General features: G+C 33.3%; 1 protein-coding gene across 1 annotated transcript; it reads right to left on the bottom strand.

Annotated features, from left to right (window-relative positions):
- Positions 1-538: 538 nt before the first annotated feature.
- On the bottom strand, positions 539-10,379 carry LOC149897579 (uncharacterized). The gene is made up of 14 exons (XM_090116525.1): positions 10,233-10,379; positions 9,695-9,890; positions 9,396-9,468; positions 8,916-9,043; positions 8,246-8,317; positions 7,694-7,777; positions 7,447-7,492; positions 6,794-6,963; positions 5,078-5,145; positions 4,333-4,468; positions 2,883-2,992; positions 2,318-2,411; positions 1,795-1,914; positions 539-606 (listed from the first exon to the last, which is right to left on the bottom strand). Exons 1-14 carry the CDS (start codon positions 10,377-10,379, stop codon positions 539-541), a joined length of 1,512 nt encoding a protein of 503 aa, XP_089972651.1.
- Positions 10,380-11,756: the final 1,377 nt, after the last annotated feature.

Below are 11,756 nucleotides of genomic sequence, written 5' to 3'. Positions count from 1 at the left end.
TTAAGAGTAAAAATAGGGAAAATTCTCATAACTGGTAACACAGCCCAACTGTGCCATGAAAATTACGTCACAAGGACGTACAGAAATATCGTTTTGCAGCGCTAGGTGAAGGTCACAATTCAAACTTTCTCAAAGAAAAAAAAAGATTTATTTAGTAAATTGAATACTGGTTTGTTTCATAAAAATCATCCATACATTTCTGTTATTTTTTGGCGCATATTATTGACATAACAGTCAGCTGTTTGGTGTCTTCACTGCGCAGGCGCGGAAGGTAAGCGTGCTAAATTGAAGTGACATTGGACGCATAGTCATGATAACAAAGGAACTAAGTACCTACATACTTTTTTATGAAACACGTATAAATCTCGATTAAGAATATAATAAAAGTAGGTAAAAATACCTACTTATATTCTATCCGTAAGAATATAATATCTAACTTCCAGAAGTCAGAGGTACCTATGGGCTATTGGTTAAAAGAAATAATAAAAGAGCAAATTCTTTTATTATTATATTCAAAATAAAATAATTTATAAAGATACTAATGAGATTCGGTTGGCAGCGCTGCTTCGTATCCCGTGCGCAATTTGGTTGTTGCTTTTGACGGCTCTGAAAGAGATAATTAAGTATCTTATGCTATACATATAGGTATAAAAATAAATCTACATATAGGTATAAAAATAAATCCCTATTTCCCTTGGTCATCACGCTTGAACGGCTGGGCCGATTTTAATAATTCTTATTGTGATGTATTCGTTATTGCCAGGAGAAAGCTCTTATGAAAGAAAATCTCGAGAAATTTGCTCCAAAATAACGTCTGTAAATTTTACGTCGTCGTAAAATTTTACGTCTGTCTGGTTATTTTTGCACTTTTATTTTCTCGTACTCGCTAAGCGAGATAACATGATTTAAAAAAATTCTATTTGATTGTGATTCAAATGCAGGGTTGGAAAAAATCATGATTTAGATTTTTTCATTTTATTATTTAAGTAACTGTATTTTTGTGCGAAACTAAACGCGCCGCGTGCCTAAAGAGACGGTACGGGGATTTCCCTTTAGTCTAACATGCTATTGAATGTCAAACAAAAGGGGAATCCCCGCGCAGCAACAGCTTTCATTGTTGCTGCGCGTTTTTCAGTTAGTTGTTGTAAGTAATCAATCAAAATGCCTCGTCAAAGAGATAGTATTTGGGAACATTTCAGTTTTCACAGAAAAAAATATTACCAACAAAACTGGATGTCGGGCTATATGTAACAAATGCAAGAAAGAAATTCAAGGTCTGGTTGCGAGAATGAGAATGCATTACGAAAAGTTTAATTAAGATACCTTAATATGTTTTATGTTGATTTCTATGAAAGAAAGTATAATTAAACCTTTTTGTTTTAATCATTGATTTTTATTATTGACTGACCAGTGACCAGTTGGCTTGGTTAGTAGTGACCCTGCCTTCCAAGCCAGAGGTCGTGGGTTCGATTCCCACCCGGGGCAAATATTTGTGTGATGAACATAGATATTTGCTCTATGTCTGGGTGTTAATTATCTATATAAGTATTTATTTAAAATTATATATGTATGTTTATCAGCCATCTGGTTTCCATAACACAAGCGAAAGCTTAGTATGGGATCAGATCGTGCCGTGTGTGAAAATTGTCCTGAAATATTTATTTATTTATTGGAAAAACCGGTTGATTTAATCGTGCCAACCCTGTTCAAATGTAATTTTTTGAGAAATATTCGTACATGTATTTAATGGTTAACCCGTAGAACGTGGTAGACTATCTACGACTATCTACGAACCTGTGGTATTAGACTCCTCCTTCCACTGTTCAAAGGCAGATGTAAACAGAGCATCCTTATAGTTGCCATAGCCGTCGCAATCTATGTCCGAGCCAGTTCTACACTTTTCTCGAGCACAATCTTTAACAAAACATACAAATATTTATGAGGAATAAAGTTTGAATACCTTTGAAAATGTGCAAATTGTTGTTTTATAATATAGCGCCAGGGCTGAAATTACGAGCGAGAGCAGTTGTGAAATAACTTAGGGTACATAAGTATGTATATATAAGTATATATTATAAGGATACCGTTCACTTAGAAATGAATTATTTCTTACAGTCTACTTAAAATTTTACGACGAGCGAATCCGAAGTCGCATGGACAAAGAGCTCTTTAAAGTTTTTTTTTTAATTTTTAGAGACATTGAGATGTTTTATATTTTTAACTGAATTCATATAACTCTACTTATAGAAGTCTTAAAATTACTAATATCTTATATGTGATTTAAAATAATCTGTATAAATAGAAGATTATTTCTTACCACAGTTCATATTGGACACTTCAACGCGAGGCACTTTTATACCCTCGATAAAAGTACCGTCTTCTAAAGCGCAGTAGCAAACGAAACGACGACACTAGATTAGTGAAAAATTATACATTTATTTACTAAGATAAGACTAGTCTCAGCCTGTTTGTATGTATGTATATATAATATATACTTGGATAATATCCGTAATCCCACTTAAATAACACAAGTGCTAAACCAAATTACTTTTAGACTCTTAGATAGGTACGATTCGATCGTCGTTTTTGCGTGAAAGAGTAACAACCACTCATTTTCCTTGTCAATGTTTAAGTAAATTAATTCAAAATGTTAGTAAAATGTAAAGTAAGAATAATTAGTATGGAGTAGTTTTCCGGTTAAATAAATTAGGTTTGTACATGTACACGTCATAAATATTACTTTTGCCCTTAGCAGAATTTAAACTCATTGGCTGTCTATTACTTAACTACCTTTCCTAGTTGGTGACTTATTCCGAGGTTATAGGTTTTTTAATCAAAATATTCTTATCGAAGAATTAAAATATTTTAATGTACATATTTACTTGTACAGGTGCATATAACCAGAGCGGCGTACACTGTGGCGCGTTATAGTGCAAGTGACCATCTTGTCCGTACTTCTTCTTGAAACTCTTCAGTTCACGCTTACATGGCTCTAGGAGAGTGGAATTTGATATTTACTTTAGTTCTTCAATGTGTATGGAACGATTACGAGTAAATATTAATAAAATATACAGCGCAAATGAAGGGTTTTCTTGTGTTAAAACTGTCTGAAAAATCAGTGTAGATGTTGTAATTTCGTAAATAGTTTATTAATCCCGAAACTATCTACTTCAAGGTAGATCAAAAAATTAACCGGCGTAGGGAGTAATTTTAAATAAGACTTGTGATTTTAATAAAAAAATATGAGCAAGTAAGGTTGGGTCGCCTAAGATCGGACGCATATGCCGAAAATTTTATACGTACTGTATTTTTTATTTTATTTCTCATGATTCGATGTCGTTTTTCTGTTGCGGTCAACTGTAAATTGATGACAAAAAAATATTGTTTAACCCCTAATTTTTTGGTTTGCGTAGATGCTATCTATCTAAGCAAATTTAGAGCCTAAAAAGCAGACTTTTTTCGACTTACCATAGTGAAGAAAATAACAGTTCGGCCGAAGATCGGACTATGTAGTATCTTCACTTCTATGCATTTAATAATAATGTTCACATTAGGAAAACATCCGGACTTACGTCTATACATTGAGCATCAATGATTGAGTCAGGAAATTCCTCAAAAAATTTGACAAAGAAGTTTTTTTTTTTATTCCGTTTTTTTAGTCCGGTCTTCCCTCCTCATCCTAATTAAGTTTCTCAAACTTTTATCCTCCGTGTTCTAGGACTAAATAATGAAAATGTACCTAAGGTCTGATAGTCATAGCGTCATTGGATAGTTAAATATATTAAAAGTTAATAATTATTGCGCATTATTGCATAAGGCGCAGTCAAGAGCTAAACTTCGGTCCGATCTTCGGCATTGGGAGGGAAGATCGGATCTTGGGTTGTGAACGTCCTAGGCGTAATCAAAGTATACAGATGGAAAGAGGATTCGCTAATTCTGCCCTAAAATAATTAATTACATTATTTCAATGAAAGTACTCTCCACAATGAGCCATCAAAGTTTTGTAGGTAAGATCGGATCGACGATTTTCGCCACAAAATACACCTTTTCTGCTGAATCACCTGTGTACACGTCCCGTCTGGTCGCTGGCCGGCTGCAGAGTGAAGAGAGGGGCAGAACAAAATGGCGGATCTAGTAGTGTTGGTAGCAGTAGAGAATATTGCCTAGTTTGCGAGTTATTCCATGCATCCGATCTTATGTCACATCCGATCTTAGGCGACCCAACCTTACCTACACTACGACGCAATCACATGCGTTCTTTTTCTATATTTCTATCTAGTAACAAAATATTATAAAATATGTAGCTATTACATAAAATATAAGGCTAATTACCATTAGCCTCATACAACGTCTGGTCCCTCCTCCGTCTCCCGCCCGCAAACGTCTGAACTGTGTGAATGTCCTGACAGAAGCCATGTCTACAGACCAGACCATCATCACAGCCTGGCTCCAGAAACTCTTCCTCTACCTTAAAAATGTTGCGTACCTTTAGCAAAATGTCACTTATAAATTTTATTAGCGCAACTTTATCATAAGCCTTACAAACAATATTGAGTAATTCGGATTCGGCTAACTTTCTCTTTATTAAATTGTAAGTAGGTATAAATTACCCTTCTGTACTACCATGGACCAATAATATTGGTCCATGGTACAGTTGGTACCTACTATACTTATAAGAATTTATATAATTTGGTTTTCAAATACTTACGCACAGACATGTATCAAGAATATACATGTCTTAAATTCTAATCTTAAATATACATGTCTAATACATATACATGTAATACATATACATGTCTGTGTACTTACGCATCATACTGGATCTTTCCATCTTTAGGATTAATTTTGTGAAACTAATAATCAATATATTTTTGAATAATTATTATAATTAAGTACCTTTACGTTTAAACTTGGTTATCAAATCGAAACTGTATTTATTATTCAATACAGTTTCGATGCAGCTCAATTTCGAAGAGCGTTTGTTATGAAAATAAATTTGTTTAAATAGCTTTCAATCTATTTATAACAGTTTACATATATTTAAAGTTATCAAATATTTAATGACTACATTAATTACCTCAGTTTCTTTTGACCCGTTCACCACGTGAACAGTTTTTTTGAATTCCGCACATTTTTCATTAAGTTCTGCGAAAATAAAACAGATTTCATATATCTACATTGTTTATGCGTTTTTGTGTAATTTACATCGAAAGTAACCTACTAAAATAGAAGTTTGATAAATGCAAATATCATTTTGTAAAGTTTCGTTTCCACCACCAGAGGCGCTAATTGTTCTCAGCGAAATACATATAGTATAGTAGTAGTAGTAGCTGGTAGTTCTATGGTTATCTATCAAGAGTTTCATTAAAATATTGCCTAATCCCAATAGTAAGGCAACAACATGAAGTAGATTTCCATGTTAAAGAGTCGCGAACTATTGTTCTACAATTCTATCTCTACGTTCCATTATCCCTACTAATATTATAAAAGCGAAAGTAACTCTGTCTGTCTGTCTGTCTGTCTGTCTGTCTGTTACGCTTTCCCGCTTAAACCTCTCAACCGATTTTGATGAAATTTGGCACAGACAATAGACCCTGAGAAAGAACATAGGCTACCTTTAATTGCGAAAAAACACCACGCTGGCGAAACCGCGGGCTGAAGCTAGTTAACTATAAACACTAAAATATCTTTCGCAACAACTTACAAAATGGAATACCCAAATCTTTTTCTCCTTGGAACATTACAAATCTGTACAAACTTACACTTAACACTACTAATTCCCATAACACCAATTATAATGTCAAACTTATAGAGCAGGCTCCAAGGAGATGTTCGTTTGCAAAAATCGCGGACCTAAATCTGACTTCTGATATATATTGTATAGATCCCAGACATCCTATAGACAGATGTTGCCAACCAGTTTTGTGGTCCCCCTGCCCGCACCCCGGTAATTAAATATGGCATACAAAGAAAAAAATAAAAATTTCTAAAACATGCCGTGTGGGGTATTAAATGAAAGAACTTATTGAGTAGATCACGAATATATAGCATACTATATACATTTCTTACACTTTCTCTAAGATTTTTTAGAAAATTTACGAAAATGGTCCATTTTTGAGTTAACTTTAAACCACTATAGATTGAAAACTCATGAATATATTTTTTAAATTATTATTTTAAATAATTAACAACAGTCCATTGTTTATGATTCAATAGTTCGTAATATAATATAAGTGAGCTATGTGGTGGATTTGATGAAAATAACTATATACTATATGAACTTGAAAATATACTCGCCATCTTTGAATGCTCCCCCCACTCCCCCATGCAACTATTTCACTGTACGAAATATTGAATCGTAAACAATGGACTATTGTTAATTATTTAAAATAATAATTTAAAAAATATATTCATGAGTTTTCAATCTATAGTGGTTTAAAGTTAACTCAAAAATGGACCATTTTCGTAAATTTTCTAAAAAATCTTAGAGAAAGTGTAAGAAATGTATATAGTATGCTATATATTCGTGATCTACTCAATAAGCTCTTTCATTTGATACCCCACACGGCATGTTTTGGAAATTTTTATTTTTTTCTTTGTATGCCATATTTAATTACCGGGGTGCGGGCAGGGGGACCACAAAACTGGTTGGCAGCATCTGTCTATAGGATGTCTGGGATCTATACAATATATATCAGAAGTCAGATTTAGGTCCGCGATTTTTGCAAACGAAACTCCACTGAGAGTCCGGTCTATTACAGCTATCATCATACAAATCTACACAAAAACTAACGTTGATAAGAACTGCATCGTCCACAACAATTGCACTGATCCTTATCAGGCAGGAAGGCACCCGGCGCGCAATCCTGCTCTTTCACCATGCCTGTTTGACACTCGTAACCACGGCACCAGATAGGACAGTCCCCCCCTCCCGTGGGGGGGTCGTAACGGAAACTACGACGACTAGCATAACATTTGAGATTAATAGTTACTGGTAGTGAGATTATAATAAGTAAATGGTCGCCTTTTCTCTCTGAATCTCGAAAAATAAAAATCTCTGAAATCGTTTTTTTGAACGCGCTAATCTTAGGAACTACTGGTCCGATTTGAATAATTATTTCGGTGTTAGATAGCCCATTTATCGAGGAAGGCTGTATATTATCATGCTAAGACCAACAGAAGCGGAGCAATGCGGGTGAAACCACGGACCACAGCTGGTATTGGATAAAATGAACACTGATTGTCTTTTAAAATATAGAAGATCCGTCTATTGGTCAGTATATTAATTTGAAGTTTGAAACAATTAGCTTACGAAGCTAAAGGTGTTGTACCTGCGCTATTTCTTTCGTAGACACGATGCTTGAAATTGTGACGTACTATAAATTACATATATGTAGCTTATAAGTTTTATCTGGTTTCAACAAGGTCAATGATTATATTACTTACATTGTTAACGTCTCATTTGGCAATAGTGGTATGTTGACTGGAACACCTGTACATTGTAAAACTATTTAAAATATAACTGAAAATATATCTAAAAGGATCCTAGACAATAAACGTATTAGCGAAGTTCGTTTGTTTTTCTATATTCAAATTTAATTATCTATATTCTAAAGTAAAATGAATAAAATTATGCAGCATTATGTCTTTATGTATTCAAGAAAATATAATACGGTAGTTAATATGTACTTACATCGGCGTAAAATATTGTCGCATCGTAGAGCTCTTTGCTCTTGTTCTGGGTGACCCCAGTACGGGTTGCAACCGGCGCGGAAGTCTGAAAATCAATGTTATTGTAAAGCTTTGTTTTACGGTGCATTTACAAAACGATTATAGAGCAAGAGCATTATTTCGTAATCTTTTAGTGTAAACGAAAACTCGTATTCAGTGTTGTTCAGTATTAGAACGTTGCAAGAACAACGAAAGAATGCTCAACGAATGTTTACACTAAAATAATTTGAGATAGTGGGGCTAGAAAGAGCATTCGCTTGTTGTAATCGATGTGAATGCACTGTTATAGAAACAGTTTTAAAATAGCTACATACCTACGTATGTTTTGGTACTTGATAAGTAAACACGCAGTCGCATGGCAGTCGCATTTTAATTAATTTGGTAAATAGTCGACATAAAGCAATGTGGTAATTTATCTACTTCAAAAACGAACTTCCTTATTATAGCTAGATACTGAATGGTAAAAATACTAGTGAAGTGCCAACATATACAAGTAGGTAAATAATAACTGTACCCAATGTCGTGACTGGTAAAAATTCGTCAGCATCAAAATCATAATCATCTTGAACGCAAGATTGGTCGAGTTCTGTAAAGTGTAACCATATTGTTAAAATTGTGGTTTGTAGTTACTGAAATGAACAAAATATCTATTATCCATAGGGGGTCGCGGAAGAACTCCAACAATACCCGCGGCCCCATCATTAAAGCGGCTCGACGGAACACAGATGGGTTTTTAATCGGTAAGAATCTGACGTAGGTAACCCACGACTTCTTCCCCGGGGGCCTATGCAAAATTTCCCCATTTAAAAAAAAGGAATAGAAATATATTCCTTTTTATGATTTAATCTTATAATATAAAAATGAATCCCAAAATGTGTTGGTAAGCGCATAACTTGAGAACGGCTGAACCGATTTCGATAATTCTTTTTTTATTATATTCCTTGAAGTACGAGGATGGTTCTTATGTAGAGAAATCGTAAATATGTACCACGGGCGAAGCCGGGGCGGACCGCTAGTATTATTATAATAATAAAGGTTTCCTTAGAGTCACACGACTCTACATTTTAGAAAGGAAAGCAAATAGTTAGATATTCGAACATAAAAGGGGTAAGTATTAATTTGAAATGTATCCTAAAATTGTATAGTAAGTAAAATAATTGATTATTATTGAGTTCTTAATTTACCTCGATAGAAAACACATTCGTCACAGCATCGGCATTGTGAATAATCAGACGGAATGAACATAGTCCGCCATTTTCCATATTTCTTGTCGCAATATGTTCTGTATTCAGATAGCTTCACTTTTCTTTCTCTACAAAGAACAATATGGAGAATAAAAAAGGTCTATTTTGAATGATTTTTGTCGTATAAACACCTCCAAAGACTAGGTACTGACACTATAAAAAAAAGGCATTGCTTCTACGCTACAGTAAAATAATTAAATTTCTGAAGTCTGAACTGATAGATAAGTTAAAGTTAGTAACCAAGCTCTACTTATACTTATAGTCTTGTATAAGAAAACTTGATGTGAAATCTTACGACCTAAATAAATCTAATAAACATCATACTTACCTATTTATTAGAGAGATATATATAAACTGTATTATTTTAAAACTTTTTTCAATAGGTACCTAACTACATAAAGATTTTTTTTAAACAGATACCTGCAAGAATCTCGAAACAGTTCGCATTCAGTATGGTTACTGAAGCGTGGGCACTGCGGACACAGTTGATAATCTGTATTAAATATTTTCCATTAGAAGTCGATTTTCCATTAGTAGTCGAAATTGTCGAAAAATTTAATTGTAAGATTGCGTTAGTTAACTGTGCGTGTACGTGTTTCAGTCAGATAATTCAGGGTAGAATACAATCATCAGTTATGTACCATAAACTCTTGAGAATAAATCTAGTTTATAAAATAGATTAGTTTACAATATTAAATTATCATAAAACATAGAAATACCATAAGCTTGTCTACAAATTGGTCTCACAGTGCGTCGACTCGGAAATTGAACAAGAGTCTTCTCTTGATTACTCTGTTCACATTTCTCATAGTCTATGTCCATTACGTTGTTTCTGACCAGAGACAATATTTCTGTTTCCCGCCAAAATTCACTGGTGTCCATGTCTTTGTCTATGAGCATTATGAATGGGAGATACTGCAAATTAAAATATATAAACCTCATACTTATACATAATAGGTATATTACAATTCAAATAACTACTATGTAGGTTTTACTTGTTACTTGGAGTTGGATGTGAGAAGTTGGTACAACTTGCTCTAATAAGAAAAGTTTCATAGAAATTAGGTTAAAGAATATATGAAACTTAAAGATGCACGAGCGAAAAACTTCAACCTATGTTTGAGGGCACTGCATTTTGGTCAATGCGCAAAATTGGTGTTTCTTTTTCTTGTTATCGAAGGTGAAAGGGTTTTCTCATAATATAATGTTATGTAAATACATAATATTGCTACGTACAATCGTAGTACGACAACTTACTTTTAATTCCTCTATCGGCCTATTGGTTAAATTCTTTATATTCGGAGGTTTTTGATCCAAAGACAGAACAGGTACCATGTTCTTTGCATTAACGGTAAAAAATGCTATTAAAACTTGAAAGAACATTAAAGAAAGTAGAGCAGCCATTTATATTTTTTATTATTTTTTTCTAACTCTTTGACACTAACAAAATTTGACGGTAATTTATTTTTCTTGGAAGAAGACTGTCAGCATATTGCCACAAATTGCCATCTTTTTCATAATCTAAATCATATTTAAAAAAGTATTTTCTATAGGTAGGTATGTTTTTTTTTTATAAATGATTCTCTATAGTAAGCATGTAACAAAGCACTAGTTGTTACGATTTTTAAACATACAAATTAAATTAGTTTGTATCATTTGTATATTAAACAATCAAAGTTTGTGTTGCGATGTTTGTAACCAAACTCCTCCAAAACGGCTGAACCGAATTATGTGTAAATCTGTATACATATGGATGGGGTGGGCTGTCAACATATTTTTCATACTTGATTCATACCATTTCATTTTTACTGAATATTCAACATAGGTAAAAAAGAAAAATAAAACACTTGTATTACAGTTCGTTTCTCTTTTATTTCAACCAAACCTAAGACAAAAATTTCTAATTGTTAATACTTTATAAGGTTCACAAATACATAATTATTGTTTATTGCTCTGAAATACATTGTTACGATTACGAATTATTCATTTCCTTTCAAAATATTTTCAAACAACTAAGCTTTCTAAAATGCAAACAATAAAAATATCTTAAAATTGCATCCACAATAGGTAATTAATAATTTATATTGACAAACGTAGGTACTCAACATGGTTTACGAATAATATTAATTCAAAGCCCTATTTCAAGTTTCAGTAAGATTTATGTAAAGAATTACTATTTGTTATAATTATTATACAGGATGGTTCTTTTTACATTATGTCTTTGATAGATAGAATGCGAACTAAGCGCGCGTCAGAGCGCTAACCTGTCGCTGCGCTATGACGCGGTCGTCGAGATGTTTTTGTACTACTTACGCGGTAATATAATTATTAATATCGTCAAATAGAGCGACAATGCTTCGACAAGTTTCAAGCCGTCAATACGCGTTCTATCTGGCAAAGGCGTTAAGGTTAAAATCACCTTTGTATCACTATTACAGCTTCTCAAAAACTCACTCTACATATATGTACAATATTCTGTTCATTCTGAATTGAAGATAGAAAAATGTTAGTTACAAAAGAAGTTACAAGTTTATGGCAGTGTTTATCACAATATTATCTAGGACGTCTACGGTCTACATCTGAACATCAGTGAATCTTGCTTCTTGTACATAATAATTCTAGTACCTATGTAATTTCAATACTATGACTAGGACACCTATATTAAAATCTCAGGACATTAATTTATTTGTATAATGTCTAACTTGGTATTTTAAAAATCAGATCTTGATAATAAATATCAATATTCATTACACCGACTCGAAGAATGCAAAAAAACTATAA

The sequence above is a fragment of the Colias eurytheme genome, chromosome 25 (assembly GCF_061535395.1).
Source record: "Colias eurytheme isolate Ceu_HAF_F1 chromosome 25, ilColEury1 Martin Lab GWU primary, whole genome shotgun sequence".
Taxonomy (NCBI): Eukaryota; Metazoa; Arthropoda; class Insecta; order Lepidoptera; family Pieridae; genus Colias; species Colias eurytheme.
This window is presented reverse-complemented; position numbering and strand designations above follow the sequence as displayed.

Bases quoted from the DNA above. Each gene is read 5' to 3' on its own strand.
- LOC149897579 (XM_090116525.1), bottom strand. From the start codon at position 10,379: ATGGCTGCTCTACTTTCTTTAATGTTCTTTCAAGTTTTAATAGCATTT. The intron at 2,993-4,332 runs GTAATTAGCCTT...CCACTCTCCTAG, and splicing joins GACGTTGTATGAGGCTAATG to AGCCATGTAAGCGTGAACTG. The intron at 1,915-2,317 runs GTAAGAAATAAT...GTTTTGTTAAAG, and splicing joins AGTGTCCAATATGAACTGTG to ATTGTGCTCGAGAAAAGTGT.